Source organism: Planococcus citri, chromosome 5 (assembly GCF_950023065.1).
Source record: "Planococcus citri chromosome 5, ihPlaCitr1.1, whole genome shotgun sequence".
Lineage (NCBI taxonomy): Eukaryota > Metazoa > Arthropoda > Insecta > Hemiptera > Pseudococcidae > Planococcus > Planococcus citri.
Window position 1 is genome coordinate 4,829,256 of NC_088681.1, and position 20,163 is coordinate 4,849,418.

Genomic DNA, 20,163 nt, shown 5'->3' on the forward strand with positions numbered 1-20,163 from the left:
ATGAAAAGTATTGCTTTTTTGCCGAGTAGGTATGTTTTTTTTACACAGATTCTCAAAAATGTAGTTTTTAGAATCTCATTTTTGAACACTTTTTCGATTTTAACCACAAATTTTTAAAATTTTCTGCCAAAATCCATGTAAAAAAGGCTTTATTCTAAAACAAAACAGTTTTACTTTGTAGTTTACATAGGTAGGTACTTTACATTGTCTACGTCTACCTGTAAACTATTGCTGTCTACAGTAACGTTGCTTACACGTAGACAAAGCGTGTAAAGTAGACTACGAATAGTCTACTTGCCAACCCTGTACATTGGCGAGCAATTCTTCTACAGTTTCCCAGACAGGCTGAACAGCTCACCGGGTCAAAGTTCAATGATGATGATGATGATGATGAAATAATGCCATCCCAATTTTTTAATATGTAGGTACTTATGTTGTTCAGAATGAAAAGATGTTCATAATATATTTTTTAAGAGTTTTTGAGAGTTTGAATGATGTAAAAACTACGTTTTGAAACTTTTTGAGCTAATTTTTTGTACAAAAAAAGTGGCAAAGCTGATTTTTATGATATTACCAAAAGTCCTTTCAAAATCACTAACTACATATTGGAAAAAGTTCCATTTTGGTAGGTTTAATGGGTATTGAGTAATCCACTGCTGAAATGGATGATATTTGAAATCCACTGAAAACTTCGACACCCCCTAGCAGCCCTTAAAAAAGGTCCAGAGGGCTGCGATTTGCGCCATTGGTCATCCCTTCAGGTGGTCTTTGCACGGGAGAAATTTCAAAAAAATCGCTGACATCGCTCCCTTTACCACTTCTTGGTCGAATTGACGTTGAATGACATTTGAGTAAAAGCTAGAGCAAAAAAAAACAATTTTTATCGATATTTTACGCTCTTTGAGGACCCCATATCTCCCCTCTAGGGACACCTTTTGAGCTGAAATTTTGTGTAAGCGACTTTCAACTCAAAAAGGAGAGAAAAATATAAATAATGAAAAATTACTGACCAAAAAGAACACTTTCGAGGGAACCTGAACCTTCTGAAAATCATTTCATTCGTGGATAATGCGTTAAGGAGGTCGTGATTATAAGGTCCAAATGTACGAGTAAGTACATACGTATATTAAGGCGCTTTCGTGCGCTAGATGACGTCACCGATGGAAAGATTTTCACCCAGCGCCAGCGATCACTTTCTGAGGTCAATTAATTTTCTTTTTTTGTTTCTTTCCACCATTGACGTCATAAGTTACAACAATCCCGACTACATTAGGTGTCTTTTCATGTATTCCACGGAAATAGTGATAGGTCTAGGTACTTATTTGCATTTAACTAAGTAGACCTCCCGACAGGAATTCCATTGATTTTATCGCGTTTACATTTTTTTTTGTGAATCATAATTAGACGCATTTTTTACATACTTATCTAATTAATTTACACTCGCCAAAAATTTAAACTATTTTATTATCCAGACGAAACACGTTTTACACCAGTAAATAGGCACGTTAACAGTTTCGCGTGCGTAAATTAATTCAAAGTACGTACTTGTAAGTAACGTGTTAGACCTAAGTAGAATACATGCAGCGTAAAAAGTGAATCTGGTTCCGAGTGAATCAAATTTACTTATTCGCGTATTGAGTTGTTAACATATCCTCTGCAGTTGAAAACATTGTAGTTCTAGAAAGTTACTGAAACGTATCACCGCCATCTGCGTTAAGTACGAGTACATAATATTCCAAAAATATAGGTAAATAAACCATTGGAATTTTTCCCTCCATTACCTAATCCTAGTTGAATTAAAATTCGTTCCCCTTGAATTTGAAGAAAAAAGAATCAGTTCAACTTTTATAACATTGCGTTGAAAATTTACTACTTACCTATCTAATCTTAACTAGATCTAGACATCCATCAATAATTCGCAGGTAGGTAGGTACATATTATTAAGTATCATAAAATTCATGGCTGGGTAGTTGTATAATTATTATAATTTAAATGCAAGGTAGGTAATAATTGTTTTGATAAAATGCAAATAATACCGTTTACTCGCTAAATTTTTCAGTGATGGAATCGTCAGAATGGCCATTAGCTGGAATTCTTTCTGGAACTGTCGATTTTATGGGCAATTACGACGAATGTTTGGCAATTTCATCCTACAACATTTATGGACGATACTGCTTAGCCAAAGTGGCGTACCATTATTCAGATACTGTACAAAGTGTAGTTCTACAGGAACCTGATCAGAGAATTTCAGCTTGGAATGCTTTAACTTTAGTAAGCAAAGCAAACTTACGACATAGTCTGTAGTAAGTACGTCCAACAGGCAAAAAGTTTTCAGATTACTGGCTTCATCCCCTGTTTGATGCTTCTGTCTCCCAGTTCGCTCAAATTGTAAAACGGACATAGATAGGTATATTTTTGAAACCAGCGTCCTGCACCTGTTAAAATGGATTGAAATTTCGTGAGAAATTCGAATATTTCAACTAAAATGTTTTTTGTGCACTTGTGGCTAGAATTGGGTTCACGACTTTCGGATTTTTGTGTCGTGTGACCAATCAATATGGTTCACAACTTCGACAGAAAATCAAAAATTTCCATCAAAAGTTTTTTGAGCACTTTTGAAGAATTTTGAGTTCAAAACTAGATCATGATTTTCAGGGGATTCTTGTACTTAAACGTGCCATGAGATCTATCAAAATGCGTTGAGTTGAAATATCGACAGAAGAACAAAAATTTCCTTCAAAATGTTTTTTGAGGACGATCAAAAAATGTTGAGGACAAAACTGGGTCATGATTTTGATAGAGTGAGATCCGAAATTATTGAGATAGAGGGAAATTATCATACTTCCTATTTACGTAGTTGAGTCAATAAATACCTATTCCTTAGAGAAGGAATATTTACCTTGCCATGGATAGCTCAGTTCATAGGAGAGGTTCCAATTGGGAATCGAAGTGTGACGTCACAATTACGTCACAGCGCATTTTTACAGGATTTCACGTTCTCATTTGGTCCCAAACAAAACTGTAGTCCCATAAGAAACCGTGTAAAAATGGCATACTTGTCGTTCAAATTTCTCAATGAATAAGACACTTGTTGATAAAAAACTTATTTAAAACAAAAATTTAGACTTTCTAACATATCATATTATAAAACTAGCTTTTTTTAACACAACATTTCAGAGAAAACTGAAATTGAAAAGTAGCAAATTTACATGCAATCTTATGGAACGCTTCCGCAGGTTGGGACCAAATGAGATTGTTTACTTACCCACACATACTTGCGTTTTACAACACACAAAGATCCGCTTCGATTCCCAATAAATACAGTTCACCCTTCACATTAATTACTCATATTTACCAACAAATAATACACATTTGACTCGGAGAGGTTACAATGTGATTTATTGATAAAAAGAATAATACGTAAGTACACTTTAACATAAATAATATAAAATACCTACGAGAAATATTTTATAATGGGTACACACTCTGGTGTATACCTCACGATTCGCATTAGTTGAGATAATTATTTCCATAATAATAAATGTTAGTACACTAATTATTACTAAATACCTTTATGAGTACCAAGATCAAGGGCGAGATATTCTCATATCTCTAACACTGTACGCTTTTTCTGTCTCTTTCGCGGGAGCTCACTAATGCTAGGCTCGACGACAGAAATGGATTACTAGAAGTACCCTTTCATACGAGAAGCAATTCCGATGGCCGGCAGGATCGGAGGTTTGCCCAATAAGTACCACGATAATTTGACTTACGAAAAACTATCGCGTTAAAAACACACTTCATAAGGTGGGTGCCTATGCATAAAACCAAAGGAGAGGAGACTAGTTCCCTCATCCTTAAGCTGACAGAGAACCAGCATTCGCGATTTGCCAAAACTAAGTAAGGTTGCTGGTCAGAGATCCGATCCACGGAGCCTCCAGCTACGTGTCGCGGATGGATACATGCCTATGATCTTTTCTATGAGACATGCGCATTGTTTCTAAAACATAGTTCTCACGTTGACCTACTTTCAGTATTGGCGGGAGATATTCTTATGGATAATTCTAATAAGCATCGCTTACGCGATGAAGGCATATTTCCTCATATCAATTTTTAAGAAAATTATCTAACTGGTTTAAAATTTTGCAAATAATGCAAATATTTAATTATTTTGGAATTTCTGGAAAGGGTGTCATGTGATCTATCAAACTATAGGTTAAAATAAATTTCTATTAGACCGTTTTTTGAGCACATTTGAAGAATTTTGAGCTCTAAACGGGGTCATGAATTTTCCGAATTTTTGAAAATGTGTCCATATAAACACAAAAATAAAAATTTCAGTCAAAACTTTTTTGGAAAATTCTAAAAAATTTTGCTCTCAAAATTGAGTCATAATTTTTGATGGTTTGAAAAATAGGGTCATGCGGCACATCAAAATAGGCAGGAATTGCGCGAGAAAATCAAAAATCTCCATAAGAACATTTTTTGAGCACTTTTGATGAATTTTGAGTCCAAAGTTTGGTCATAATTTTTGGAATTTCTGAAAAAGTGCGTTAAAAATCCAAATATTTTGAAAACGACTATTTTTAAGTAAGTATTTTCGAAGAATTTTGAGGTCAAAATTGAATCATGATTTTCGACAGGTAATTTTGAAAAAAGGGACATACCTACTACATGGGTTAAAATTTCAAAAAAAATCGGGAATTTCAGCGAAACTTTTTTTTGAGCACATATTAAAGAATTTCTAACACAAACCTTAAGACGCGACCTCTCATCAAAATGAGCTGCAGTTTCAAAAGATAATCAAAATAATTTATTAACACTTTTTTTGAGCATATTTGAAAAAATACAGCTCAGATTTGATTGATTTTTGCAAAATATCGAAGAAGATGTAAATATGTGGCCTATTAAAGTAGATAGGTTGAAATTACATGTAAGAAAATCAACCATTTGAAAATATTTGATATTTTTTCAAGAATTTCAAAGAAACAGTTCCTTTAAAACGGACGCAAACAAAAAATAAACTCGTTATACTTTTACTCAAACATTTCCAAAAATGAAGACATTAAAACAAAGATGATGTCATAATAAAAATTTAAGTTAAGTTACAAAAATCTTCAAAAGTGCTGAAAAAAGTTCTGATCAAAATTTCAAAATTTCTGCTGAACTTCTAAACCATTTTGGTACAATTTTCACTCCCTCCCCCAGTCCCACCAAAAATTATTACCCAATTTTGAGCTCAAAATGCTTCAAAAATGCTCAAAAAACATTTTCGTTGAGATATTCGAATTTCTCACGAAATTTTAATACATTTTGATAGGTTACAAGGCCACATTTGAATAATTTCTACAACAGTTAATTTTTACTCAAAGGGGTGGGGATGGGGGTGATTTTAAAGTTCGACCACGTCCTATTGGACGCCTCATTCTTCGAGAACTTTGATTCAATAGGCGTGGAACGAACTTGGTATGCTATGGAAATTATTTTTTTTGAGCATTCGACCTACATCTAACGTTGCCTGTGTTACCATTTTTGTGCTAAAGCAGAAAACCTCAACTTAAGGGGCTATAGTGTTCGATTTTGTGACTGTTCAGTTGAAGTAAGCACATATTCGGAGCGAAGGGAGTGTCAAGTACCAACCTTATGAAAATGGTGAAACACATTTTTTAGCATTTTAGACTCATATCTTCAGAAAACCAACTCATTTTTTTGGCTCCAAACCAAAAAGTTCCAGCCAACTGAACCCTTTTTGCTCGCAGGACTGTGGACAATAATCACTCTGTGAAGTACATACGAGTAGATACCTACAACAAATAAATTTGCTACCTACATTTTTTTTTTTTTTTTTTGTAGAATGACAAAAATCCTGCTCGAGTCGATAGAAAAAAGTTGACATTCGCTTTATGTGTACCATCTTCATGCACACCAAATGATTTAAACGCGTCTCTGAATAACCTGCTGCATACAATATTTAAAAATAATGGACTTGATGTGTCGGTGGATGTGGATCCTATGTTTTGTAGAACACAGAATGATTCAACTTATCCATTAGGATACTATATCGCAGTGTAAGTAAATAACAGATTTGTAAAAATGTCTTCTACAAACATCCTATTTCATTGTAAAATAATTTCTATCAAATTAACTACTCACCAAAAACAATGACCTTCATTTCCAGATCGTCCTTTGTAATGTTTTTCTTGGTCGTGATTTGCTTGACTGTATATGATTCTATTATTTCTGATGAATCTGATGGGGAAAATAGTGGTATGTATGACGCCGTTTTACACCAATAAAAGTCTAAAACTGATTCGACACAACCCAAGGGAAAGTGATTGAATCTGATTAGGTGTGGTCAAATTAAATTGGATCTAGGAATATTTAGATCTAATGTGATTATATCTGATCAAAGAGTCTAAAGAAATCTGATCAGATCTAGTCAGAAAGATCTGAACAGATCGCCATATCTGATCTGATCACAGTCCCTTGGTGGGTAGATACATCATCATCCATCATATTATTGTGAATAACTGTATGTATTATATCTTTTACATGCGCAGATGAACAGAAAAGCTATTTCTTGAAAGAAACATCCGAAAATTTCTCGCTGCTCAGAAACTTCAGAAAATTAAAGCAATATAATCCTAAAGAATACGCAGCGCTACATTTTATCAAAGTCATCAATATTTTATTTACAATTTACGGTCATCGTTTCTTTTACACCCTGAGTTATCCTTCATCTAATGCTGTTGTAAAAGAAGGAGTAGGTAGCCATATTTGAATAAGGAGCTCTGATGTGATGAAAATTCTCAAACAATACTTAATAATGCAATTTTTCCAGTTTTATACCAGCTTCACCCTGCTCTTGACACACATGAACGTTGTTATAGACTCTTTTTTCTTCGTTAGTGGCTACTTGACGTTTCAATGTGAATTTCAACCTATGAAGAGAGGTGGCAAGTTCTTCCTGTTTTTTAATATCCTGTTCAGATGGATGAGGTAAGTAAGTCAGAGAATAATGGAGGGGCTCACCGGTCATTCCATCTCAATTATTCGAACAACGTTTTTGAGTCATGTCCTTCGATTTGACTCAAATTTCTTTTACATCTTCAAGCTACCCAATAAGTAAGATACCCGCAATCAGTTTGGTCCCAGGCTCCTTAGCAGGTGGATGGGGGCATCAATTAGTTTTACATTGTCTCGAGGTACTCAACTTCAGCAGCGCATCACTCCAAAGCTATGATACTTTCTTTGATCAAAACTGATTCAACAGTTCGAAAGGGTATTGCAGTTTGACCTTTTCAAGTATTTTGAAATTTTCAAAAGTTGGAAGTTGCAATTTCAAATTGAAAGTTGCAATTTCAAATTGAAAGTTGCAATTTCAAAATGGCGCTGTAAGTGGGAGCTACCATTTAATATTCTGAAAAAATGTGCATGGATGCAGTTTTTGATGCTCTTTCGAAACATTCAATTTTCGAGATGGGATCTTTCAATAGAAGGGGGAGCACCTCCGCCTCGAAAATTAGGGCAAAATTTAAAAAAAAAACTGGGGCATGTGATATATTGAATTGTATGTTTTTGGTGACGCTGAACATGAATATGAAGTCTGATTTTTGATTGGACCCCATCCACAGCCCCCAGCACCTCTCCAAAGGGGGTAAAAGTTGAAAAAATAGTTCCATTCGTCCTCAGTGGGAGTCAGGGGGTGAGGGTTGGTTGGTATTGGTTTTCACATGTCTGTCTGTTCTTTCGTCTTTTCGTCTTCTTTCCTTCTTTCCATCTTTCCATCTGTCTGTCTTTCCGTCTTTTTGTCTTTGGAGCTCATCCATGGGCCGCCCCCAGCACCTCTCCAAGGGAGGTAAAAGACTAAATGTTGAAAAAGTGGTTTCATTCTTCCTCAGGTGGGGGGAGGGGTTCGTATGGGTACTACCTCCATTTCTTCTGATTAATATTGTAACAGCTGGTTATGCATTTTGTTAATACACTTTATCTATTTGTTCGTTTTGTACAGAATGGTCTTAGGATTTGTTGTTTTGATGCTATACGTCATATACATATTTCCAAGCACTGGAGATGGTCCACTTTGGAATTACGAAGCGACGAGTGAAGCCAACAGATGCAAGGAATCCTGGTGGGCTGGTTTATTTGCCATCAACAACATTGTCAAAACTGATCAACTAGTAATTTGAAATTTTCTATATATGTAGTCCGGCATATGACAATAGGAGTAATTGCACCACCACCCCCCCCCCCCCCCCCGCCGCCGATCTTCCGGGACAACTTTTTTCTTAAAGGGGACATCCTAAGGAACATTTTAAAACAAACTCGCCAAAAAAAAAGTTGGCCTTACTTACAAAATGGCGGCTATTTTGATTGACAGGTCAGCCGAAATCGCAGATTTTGCGTTTTAACATAGGACTTGCACGAACTTTTTCAAACTTTACAAAAGTAGATCGAAAGATCAGACAAAAATTTATCACCTGTCAAAATTTCAAGTGCTAAAGTGCGTTTTTCGATTTTTGGTGAATTTTTGAAAATCGAATTTAGGCCAAAAATGAGGGAAAAAATCAAAATTTTACCAAATTAACTGAGAAAGCTGAAATTTGGGAAATACCCTATTTTCGACATGCCGAATCGATTGGAAACGGTTTCAACCCGTTTTGAGCAGTTCTGGAGCCTCCAGCAGATTTTTGAAACTCGAAATTCCCACAAAATTCCATCAAATTGGAGTTGTAAAGCTAAAATTTATTCTAAAAACTAATTTCAATACGCTACGAAGTACTGCAGGTGAATTTCCAGTCGTTTTGGAGCCTCCAGCGACTTTTTGAAAATTACTGAAGCCTCCAGCAGATTTTTGAAACTTACATTTTCACAAAATGTCATCAAATGGAGATGGAAAGCTGAAATTTACTCTACACTCCCATTTTAACACCCTCTGAAAACGACTTCTGGTAAATTTAAAGTCATTTTAGAGCCTCCAACTACTTTTTTGAAAATTACTGGAGCCTCCAGTAGATTTTTCAAACTTGAAATTTCCCCCAAATTTCATCAAACTAAGATGGAAATTCGAAATTCATTCTGCAAACTAATTTCAATGCGCTACAAAGTTGACTGCTGGTGAATTTCAAGCCGTTTTGGAGCGTCCAGCAACTTTTTGAACGGTTGTATGGTGTTTTTTGGAAAATTGAAATTTGCTAAAAGTAGCTGGAAGCTTCAAAACCATTTGAAACCACCATGTAGTTTGCGAAGTAAATTTCAGCTTGCCAATTCCATTTGATAAATTAATGTTGGGGAAATTTCAAATTTCAAAAATCTACTGGAGGCTCCAGTAATTTTCAAAATAGTCGCTGGAGGCCCTAAAAGGACTTGAAATCACCTGAAGTCGTCTTCAGAGGGTGTTAAAATTGGAGTGTAGAGTAAATTTCAGCTTTACATCTCCATTTGATGAAATTTTATGAAAATTTAAAGTTACAAAAATCTGCTGGAGGCTCCAGTAATTTCCAAAAAAAGTCGCTGGGAGCCCTAAAATTACTTGAACCTACCTGAAGTCGTCTTCAGAGGGTGTTAAAATTGGAGTGTAGAGTAAATTTCAGCTTTCCATCTCCATTTATTTTGATGAAATTTTGTGAAAATTTAAAGTTTCAAAAATCTGCTGGAGGCTCCAGAACTGCTCAAAACGGGTTGAAACCGTTTCCAATCGATTCGGCATGTCGAAAATAGGGTATATACCAAATTTCAGCTTTCTCAGTTAATTTGGTAAAATTTTGATTTTTCCCTCATTTTTGGCATAAATTCGATTTTCAAAAATTCACCAAAAATCGAAAAACGCACTTTAGCACTTGAAATTTTGACAGGTGATAAATTTTTGCATGATCTTTCGATCTACCTTTGTAAAGTTTGAAAAAGTTCGTGCAAGTCCTATGTTAAAACGCAAAATCTGCGATTTCGGCTGACCTGTCAATCAAAATGGCCGCCATTTTGTAAGTAAGGCCAACTTTTTTTTGGCAAGTTTCTTTTAAAATGTTCCTTAGGATGTCCCCTTTAAGAAAAAAGTTGTCCCGGAGGATCGGCGGAGCGGTGCAATTACTACTATTGTCATATGCCGGACTAATAAGTAGGTATAGATAATGGATCACCATTGCGTGGTGATTTTCAATATTACCTATTGGTTATTTGCAGTGTGTAATTGCAAGTTGGTACATATCGGTCGATATTCAGTTGGCTATAATTGGAGGAATCTTATTGTACATTTTATCAAAAAATACAAAAATTGGAGTCATTGTAACCATAGCGTCGTTCATCCTTTCCATTGTGGTAACTTTTATTACTGCTTATAAGAATCACTTCTACGGACTATTGAGAGTTTATTTAAAGTAGGCACATTTTCTCACGTTTCACTGTATAATCATACAGTCCATATTTTAGTTGAGAAATAACGATTCGTTTGCTTCAAATTTTCAGTTCATTCACAGAAGCTAGGAATAACCCAGAATTTACTGAATTGTACATTTCACCGTTCACAAGATGTGGACCTTATTTAATCGGATTCATGACCGCCTACGCTGTCCATTTATTGAATGAAAACAAAATCAAATTTACCAACGTGAGTGAAGCTGATAACTTTAAAAATTGTTCGAATTTGGCACATTTGTGAACATTTTTACGCTGAATTTGGTTTCGTTTTTGTGTCTGTTCTTTACAGAATCGAATGATATGTTTATTTTCATTTCTGGCGATTTTGATTGGCGAAGTGTGTTCATTTTATGGACTTTTGTTCTATGCAATCGACAGAAAATATGACAAATTGGAACACTCGTTGTATGCAGCTCTAAATCACGTGATAGTCGTGTCTCCGTACGCTGTAGTTGCCTGCATTTATTTCACTTCGGGATTAGGTATGTAGATATTGAGTAAGGTGCATTGCATGCATCCGATATGAGTAAGTATGACATACGAAGGAGTATTGCACCCCCTCCCCCCAAATCCTGATGAATATTTCGTAGTGGGAATCCAAGACATTATAATGGTTATGGTCTACAGTACAGCTGGCGAAAAGTGCTGCAGAAGCTCCTTCCTTCAACTTAATATAAGTGAACTTGCGACTAATCAGAATGGCTTCAAATTTTGCAAAAAATTCGAATGTCTCTAAGAAGACGTTTTTGGGCATTTTTAAAGAATTTTGAGCTCGAAATTGGGGTCAAAATTTTCGGTATTTTTGAAAAAAGTCTCCTGTCACCGATCAAAAATGATTGAAATTCAGAGAGAAATTCAAATATTTCGGTGAAAACGTTTTTAGGAATTTTTAAAGGATTTTTAGCTCGAAATTGATCTCATGATTTTGGGAATTTTTGAAAAAAAACTGCCCTATGATCTATCAAAAAGAGTTGAAATTTAGAGAGAAATTCAAATAATTTTATGAAAATGTTTTTGGTCATTTTATTGTCATGCAAACCCATAAAAATGGGTTAAAATTTTGGTAAAAATTCAAATATTTTGACAAAAAATTTTTCGGAGAATTTAAAAAAATTTTAAGCTTCAAATTGAGGTCATCATTTTTGGTATTTTTAAATAGAAATCATGTAATCTATCAAAATGGTTTAAAATTTTGGTAAAAATTCAAATATTTTGACAAAAATTATTTTTTGATCATTTTTGAAGAATTCTGTCTACAAAATTGGGCCATGATTTTGGTAGTTTTTGAAAAATAGTATCGAGGAATCAGTCAATTTCGCCAGAGAAACGAAAATTTCCACCAAAACTTTTTTAAAGCACTTTTGGTAAATTTTGAGCTGAAAATCGAATCATGTTTTTTTTTGAAAGTGTCACGAGTTTTATTGAAATTGGTTTAGAATTTTACCAGAAATCCGAATATTACAATAAAAACTGAACTTTTGGCAGGAAATCTAAAATTTCTATGAGAACTATTTGAAAAAATTACAATAGTGCCCCATTGCCTCGAATATACCTCCCATCTGGAATATGGCGGACTAATGAAATAAAAAACTCAAAATTTATGATGATTCATCTTTTTTAGGTATTTTTAATAGAATACTCGAGTGGAAAATATGGATTCCTTTTGGTCGTCTAAGCTATTCAGTTTATCTGATAAACACTGTGATTCAACTGTACCACATTTCTTCTCAAAAACAACCGTTCACTTTACCTAGTAGAATAAATTTGGTAAGTAATCGAGGATATTAAAAATCGATTAAAATCGCTCACTTCAGATACCTATGTTTAAAAGATTTCTTTTGATGAGCATTTTTATACCTACCTATATACTTTTTTCCTTTAAAGATGTGGTGGTTCTTGGGCGATGTGATATGGTCTTACTTGATGGGACTGATTATCCATTTATTTGTCGAAGCTCCAATCTTAAATTACAGAGCATTAATTAAAAACAACCAATTATCAAAGTAAGTATAGTCTTCTTTTTGTACTTTCATGTTTGGAAATCTCTCTGCAATTTGTATCTAATGTATTGATATCTTAAACATATTCTGTTCTGCAGAATATTTGTGAAGTCGAAACCTGAAGAACAAAATCAAAATCATCAAAAATGAAAACTCCATGCACGTGAATGTGATGATGTGATTGCTTTGTTTTCAACTACCTAAATAATATGTACCTATTTATTTTCATGTGATTTATCTTTAGATTTTTGAATCTTGATTACAAGTTTTTGAATTTGTGTCACCTTATGCTTTTGAGTTTGAATACATTTTTATCCTAGATGTCTGGAGAATTTTTTCCATGTTGTTTCAGGTTATTTTCGAGAACCTTGTGGTAAATATTCTGGATCATTAGGGTCATCAACCTCTTCCTCATCGTCATTTTCTTCCTCCAATTTGCCTTTTTGCTCAATGGTTGTTTGTTTTGAATAATCTCTGATTTTTTCCACCAATTCTCATTTGTCGAATTCATTTTGATCTCTGCTTAAGGTCTTTTTTCAACTCTTCCAACTGGTTCTTGTTAAGGTATGACATCATCTGACGTTCTGACGTGTGTTTACAATATTTGTTCATCCGCATGGAGCCATTTAAAAAATGAAAAAAAAAATCAAAATTTCACCATCCTTCAGAAAAAATTGATGATATCCCCCAAAAAAAGTACTTCGCTCGGGTAAAAAAAGGGGGGTTAAGAAAAAGAACACGTTAGAGAGGCTTGTCCCCATTCAAAAAAAAAAATTTCAAAAAAATTTCTACCACTGAAAAAAATATCTAAAATGAAAAAAAAAAAACAAACAAAAAATTAATGACATCTACTTCACAGGGAGTTGGAGAATGGTTGGTTGGTACCTACCTACCTACCTGCCTGCCTATGTTCCTACTTCAGAGTAGGCTGGCTGCCATATAAGCCACTACTGAACAATTTCTATCATTTTAAAACCTGTGTAGAATTTTCATTGCAAAATGAACAAAAATTTCCCAACTTCCGCTCACTTTCTAATAAAGACTAATCAAAGTTGACCATGGATACTTCATGAATATTGGAAATTGGAATGTACCACATTTCATCGGTTGGGAGGAATCTCCTTTGTAGTAATGTGAGTAGCAGGATGCCCTTAACCGCCTTGGCAATTATTAGTATAACTCCCCTTTTTGCACAATATTACTCGATCTATTTATAGAGAGAGACTTCGTTACTTGCTCTTTCTAAAATTATATCTATACTGGAAGTATGGGGAATGTGGGGGATTCTCTGCTCGTGAATCCGGCAACTGTTGCAAGATCACGAGCAAGCTTCTTCACTTAGCACCAGAATCTCAAGCTCTCTGGAGCTAAGTCAATGTTGTAAATATATATTCTCGCTTTGGCACCGGAAAATGTGACAGTGCATTATCCTTACAACAATGTACTATTTATCGTGTTTAACCCACTTCTAACACGGTAATTAGTGTTTCCTTGAACATATTGATTAATTTTACTTAATCAATATGGTTCTTTTGGATGCATATTTGATCAACCCGAGCATCAAAGGCATTTCTCACGATATATCGAACCTCGTGTAGTACATACTTATCAAGTACCAGGATTTAGTGAGTACATCAATTGGATAGGTAATGTATACTGTGTATTTGGTAAGTATTGAGAAATACTTATTTGGGCCTGATGGTTCCCTCAATTAATTATAGTTTAGTATTAATTGATTGAGTTAGTCAAAGTAGGAATATTTATATTTATGAGACCTACCAAATATTAACTTGTAATAACTGTAACTACATCTCAATTATTTGTGACATTCTGATCAGTTATGTATGAAGTACTCACTTGATACATAATTGGTTAGAATTATTATATTTATCCAGGCCGTAAGTGGCAGGTAACACGCCTGACCATTTCATTATGTTCAATTGTGTAGTTTGTAATTGCCCTGTATATACCTTCTCAAATGTAACTAATATTTAATAAAAACATTTTAGTAGTCACCATGAATGTGTTTTATTATTATTAGAGTACATACATGATTAGTTAGGACGGATTATCTACCCCATATCATCTCTATAGCTATCCAGGTAATTGGTAATTATTCCCCACTTAGGGAATAATAAATTATTGTCCCAATCCAGCAGGAATAAAATAACACTATTCCCACCATCTAGATATTTCCCAACCGAACTTTATCAGTAACTTGGCTTTTTTTCCTTCATGAATTCGAATTTATATCTGAAAAGAAAAAGAAAAAAAATGTTAAACGCAAGTTTCCTAACAAAAAAGTTGGAATTGAAACAGGTGAAGGTCGATTTTATACGAAACATTTTGAGCTCTAAGATGGGCCAATAGCGGTTTTAAAAAGGGACAAATTGGCACGTGAATGTGTTCAGATGGTCTCTCTGAACCATCAGAAAAAAGCCGACCTCCTACCCCTGGAGCTAATTTTTTTCAGGGGGCTAAAACCGGTTCCGATTCACTTACGATTTACTCCGCCAATATCAATTTTTCAAAATTTTTCCCCCCGTTTTTTGGTGCACAGCGGGACATTGAGAGATTGGATCCAAAAAAAAGAGTTCATATTCGTACTCAACGACCTCGAAAACATACCATTCGATATATCACTCGACTTTTCACGATTTTTCAAAATTTTGACCTCCTTTTTGGGGCACAGAGAGACTTTGATGGGTTGGACCCAGAAAATAAGTTCATATTCGTATTCAGCGATCTCGAAAACATACTATTCGATATATCGCACGTCCAGATTCGTTTTTCAAAATAATTCATGATTCAGACGTATGTTACTTGAAAAATCAAGACACCCCCCCCCCCCCCATCAAACCCTAGGGAGGGTTGAAGGCAATCAACGGTGCGGTGGTTCGATTAGTAGTTAGGTGAGTAAAGTTTGTAGAAATAATTTCAGCGAAAACGAATGATATTAAGTAGACCTTTCATTAATTTATTGGATTGACCTTTTTTGAAACACCTACAATTTCCACCCATTTTTTAGAAACCCCCTTTGAGGGATGGGTATCGAGCGTAGTATCAAATTAACGAGAATTTGAAGGGGAGCATGTTCAGTCATGGTAGTTTTTCTCTTAAAGAGAATATTATTGCGGAATAAATCGCAAGTGAATCGGAATCTGTTTTAGCCCCCTAATTTTTTTTTTGATGAGTAGTTCAGAAGGTCCATCTGAACATACATTTCTGAAAAAATTTTATGTGCCAATTTTTTCCTTTTCGCCACTGCTTTTTTACGTTATTTTCCCGCTCTATACTCTTTAAATAGTGCCAAAAAATATTTAGGTTATTTTCCAAGGTCGTTGAGCTGTACAGGAACCCACGTAATAGGTAACTTATTATAGTAACATGTTTCAAGAACTTGGAAAAAGTTCGATAACTTCTTGACGTTAATGCCTGACTTCCTGTGATTTGATTTTGAATTTCGAAATAACATTCAAAGAGATAATATGAAAACAAAATAGGTACCTACTACCTACCTACTTATTTAAGTATTCGGATATTTTTCATACATACCCGCAACTCATATCGCTGTTGATATTAAATCGCTGATGATGCGCTTGATGAGATCGACGAGAAAGAAACAACTGAATGGGAAATTGAAAATGATTTCAAATACCCACCAAAAGAATAGACACTACACGACGTGTTTGTTACCAAACTACCTATCAACTTATTACGTAGGTATCTTACTTACTTATGAAAAATCCAAACCATAAATTAGGCATGTATATCGTAATTAGTTGTCTTGTAATCGCGAAGGGCGATATCCATACACCGAAAATCAATTAGAATCGCCTTTCTAATCACAATGAAGTTCTCAGCTGAATTTTGTTTAAATCATTCGACATTTTTTCTTCGCGATTCTCCCAAATCGTATCCGTGTTAAAATTTCGTTGACCAGTTTAAACAGGGAAGGTTTTTCATTTCATCTATTAAGTATACCTAAATTAGTTTAGGCTTTGTAAATGTATAAGCTAGATGATTTAATTCACTGATAAGTGATAACAAATCTCACCTTCAACTTGAGTTCAAATAATACTATGTATAAGGGCATTGTCCAGTACATTTATATACCTACCTCTTCTCTTCCGGTCATCAACAGTACATACTTTGTAATAACTCGTATTTCAAGTGCAATTTATAGCCGGACAATTTATGTATTCTTAATTTTGTTTTCACCAATTTATTTTCAACTTTACATTTATGCTTACCTATTTATGCAGTGTAATTTTTAAAAATGAAACGCAGAATGACCGGAAGCTGCTTAGTGACGATTATTTTGTTTTGTACGATTTCAGCCCAAAATAGCAGGACTAATGTAAGATTAAGAAATGGAAATGAATCGATTTCAGATGATGTCAATAGTACTGATTCGGCAGTCCTTCCAAAAAAATGGATTTCACAAATATTCTCCGAGGCGCAGATGGCATTTAAAATGGATCCAAGAGAAAATACTGAATGTGGAAAGGATTTCGAATTGTTCAAGTTGCATCTTAAAAATTATTCTACATGGGCAGTCAAGAGTGAGTACTTTTTTCATTAAGTATAACTAGGTGTATTGAAGAGTTTTCGAGCTCATTGGTGGTCAATATTGGTGATTGCCTTGCGTTAATTTATCTCTAGGAGTTTTTTTGTTTTCTTTTGTGAGTGATAATCCCCCGTGAAATTATTGGTGCCCTTTGCTTAATCGCCAGTTGCTGCGATCTCTTATTAACATACTGACTTGAAAAAAAAAAAAAAAAAAACAATAGCTAAAGAATGTGTTTCTTTAGGGTGGAACGTGGGAAGAAAAGTTGAAAATTTTGACCAAAGTCAGTGCGAACTTCCCTCTTTATGACTTGAAAGTAACTCAAAATAAATTTCACCTTTGAAGTGGCCCTGTACCACCTTTTTTTTTCATAATTGAGCTTTTTAAACATGAGGGTCATTCCATGTCAACTCCACCAAAAAAAGGCGATTTTGAAAGTCATGTCTTTCGATTTTGCTCAAATTTTTTTTACAGTATATATCCATCCAGTAAGTAAGAACCCCGCAATTAGTTTAGTCCCAGCCTACTCTGGGGGCGGGTGGAGGGCTTCCATTATTTTCACATTGTCTCGAGGTACTCAACTTCAGCAGCCCATTACTCCAAAACTATGATAGGTACTTTGATCAAAACTGATTTCACAGTTCGATAGGGTATTGCATTTAAAACTTTTTAAGCATTTTGAAATTTTCAAAAGTTGAAAGTTGAACTTTCAAATTGCAAGTTGAACTTTCAAATTGCAAGTTCAACTTTCAAATTGCAAGTTCAACTTTCAAATTGCAAGTTCAAATTTCAGAATGGCGCTGTAAGTGGGGGCTACCATTTAAAATTTTGAAAAAATTTCCATAAATGTACCTTTCGATGCTTTTTTGAAATATTTAAGTTTCGCGATGAGATCTCTTGATGGAGAGGGGAGCACCCTCACCACCAATTTTGGGCCAAACTTTCGAAAAAAAATCTGGGGCATGTGATATATTGAATTGTATGTTTTTGGTGACGCTGAACACGAATATGACGTCAGATTTTTGATGGGACCCCATCCACACCCCCCAGCACCTCTCCAAAGGGGAGGAAAGTTCAAAAAAGTGTTTTGTTCGTGCGACACATAGAGTAGTACATATGTTTTTGTTTTTGGTGACGCTGAACACGAATATGACGTCAAATTTTTGATTGGACCCCATCCACGGCCCCCAACTATTTTTTTGGACTTATATCTATTGGGAGCGGTTCTCGGGGCCATGAGTGAGGTCGATTAAAAAAACTATGGCTATATTCGTGTTCAGCGATATCAAAAACATACTATTTCATGTGTCACACGAATGTAACTATTTTTTTTGGGTTAGGCCCTTTGGGGAGGTGATGGGGGCCGTGGACAGTACCAATCAAAAATTTGACTTCATATTCGTGTTCAGCGTCTCCAAAAACATTTTATTCCATGTGTCGCACGAACAATAAACTTTTTTGAACTTTCGCCCCCTTTGAAGAGGTGCTGGGGGGCGTGGATGGGGTCCTATCAAAAATATGACGTCATATTCGTGTTCAGCGTCACCAAAAACATACAATTTGATATATCACATGCCCCAGATTTTCTTTCGAAACTTTGGCCCAAAATTGATGGTGGGGGTGAATCCCCTCCATCAAGAGATCTCATCTCGAAACTTGCAGATTTTGAAAAAGCATCAAAAGGTACATCTATGGAAATTTTTTCAAAATTTTAAATGGTAGCTCCCACTTACAGCGCCATTTTGAAATTTGAACTTGCAATTTGAAAGTTCAACTTTCAACTTTTGAAAATTTCAAAATGCTTAAAAAGTTCTAAATGCAATGCCCTATCGAATTGTGAAATCAGTTTTGATCAAAGTATCATAGTTTTGGAGGAATGGGCTGCTGAAGTTGAGTACCTCGAGACAATACGAAAATAACGGGAGCCCCCCCCCACCCGTCCCCTGAGGGGGCTGGGACCAAACTAATTGCGGGGTTCTTACTTACTGGATGGGTATATATTGTAAAAACAATTTGAGCGAAATCGAAAGACATGACTCAGAAACGTTGGTTGAGTTGACATGGAATGACCCATCATGACCTTTTCCTGATTACCACGGCTAGGATTTTCATGCTGAAACATACTTTTTGTATGCTTAGTGGAGGGGATAGGGAATTCTTCAATTATCTCCACCATTTATGAAATTTCAAGTAAAATGAGCCTAATTCGTATTCGTTAGAGCATATTTTGGCAAACCTACTCGCAATCGGTTTGGTCTCAACTGTCTCAGGAGGCAGGTGGGAGAAGGGCTTCCATTATTTTCACATAGTTTCGAGCTACTCAATTTCAGCAGCGCATTCCTCCAAAGCTATGATACTTTGATCAAAACTGATTTCACAGTTCGAAAGGGCATTGCATCCTGAACTTTTTAAGCATTTTGGAATTTCCAAAAGTTGAAAGTTGAACTTTCAAATTGAAAGTTCAAATTTAAAAATTACGCTGTGAGTAGAAGCTACCATTTAAAATACTGAAAAAATGTCTATAGATGTACTTTTTGATGCTTCTTCGAAATATTTAATTTTTGAGATGGGATCTTTCAATGTTGGGGAAGCACCCCCTCCCCCAAATTTGGGCGAAACTTTCAAAAAAAAATATGGGACATGTGATACATCGAATTGTATGTTTTTGGTGACGCTGGACACGAATATGACGTCAGATTTTTGATTGGACCCCATCCACACCTCCCCAAATTGGGTAAAAGTTCAAAAAAGTGTTTTGTTCGTGCGACCGATGGAACAGTATCCGATTGGAACGGGATCGCGATTTTCGGAAAGAGCATAGTCTAAAACCCCCCAAAACCTTATTTTTAGCTGCCAAAGTTCATTTTTAGATTTTTGGCGAATTTTTGAAAATTCAAAATTGACTGTTTTTGGCGATATACTTATGCTTTTTTTTAAAAAGTACCTACATGATCAGTAAAAATGGTCAAAATAAGTTCCAAAACTAATAATAATTACCCAAATCCAAATTTCACCATTTCCAGCCATTCTGGAGCCTCCAGCGTGATTTTTCTATTTCTCCAGAATTTTGAATTTGCTCCAGAAGACGTGAATATGAAGTTGGGTAGCTAAAAATCGAATTGCATATTACACTCGACCTGTTTAACGAGGTTATCCACACTTGAGCCGATTTTGAGAGTG

At 35.2% G+C, this 20,163-nt stretch overlaps 1 protein-coding gene across 3 annotated transcripts in view; it reads left to right on the forward strand.

Annotated features, from left to right (window-relative positions):
* Positions 1-20,163, forward strand: part of LOC135848475 (nose resistant to fluoxetine protein 6-like) — a 34,463-nt gene that overhangs the window by 4,811 nt on the left and 9,489 nt on the right. The window contains exons 2-13 of one of the 3 annotated variants that reach the window (XM_065368389.1): positions 2,060-2,271; positions 5,854-6,068; positions 6,179-6,267; positions 6,561-6,763; positions 6,842-6,999; positions 8,012-8,180; positions 10,180-10,373; positions 10,462-10,603; positions 10,703-10,895; positions 12,035-12,180; positions 12,298-12,416; positions 12,512-12,734. In XM_065368389.1, coding sequence (XP_065224461.1) covers positions 2,060-2,271; positions 5,854-6,068; positions 6,179-6,267; positions 6,561-6,763; positions 6,842-6,999; positions 8,012-8,180; positions 10,180-10,373; positions 10,462-10,603; positions 10,703-10,895; positions 12,035-12,180; positions 12,298-12,416; positions 12,512-12,563 — 1,892 coding nt within the window. In that variant the 3' untranslated portion in view covers positions 12,564-12,734. Of the gene's footprint in view, positions 1-2,059; positions 2,272-5,853; positions 6,069-6,178; positions 6,268-6,560; positions 6,764-6,841; positions 7,000-8,011; positions 8,181-10,179; positions 10,374-10,461; positions 10,604-10,702; positions 10,896-12,034; positions 12,181-12,297; positions 12,417-12,511; positions 12,735-16,327; positions 16,979-20,163 lie in introns of those variants that run through there. The other 2 variants (XM_065368388.1, XM_065368387.1) reach the window with 2 other exon arrangements.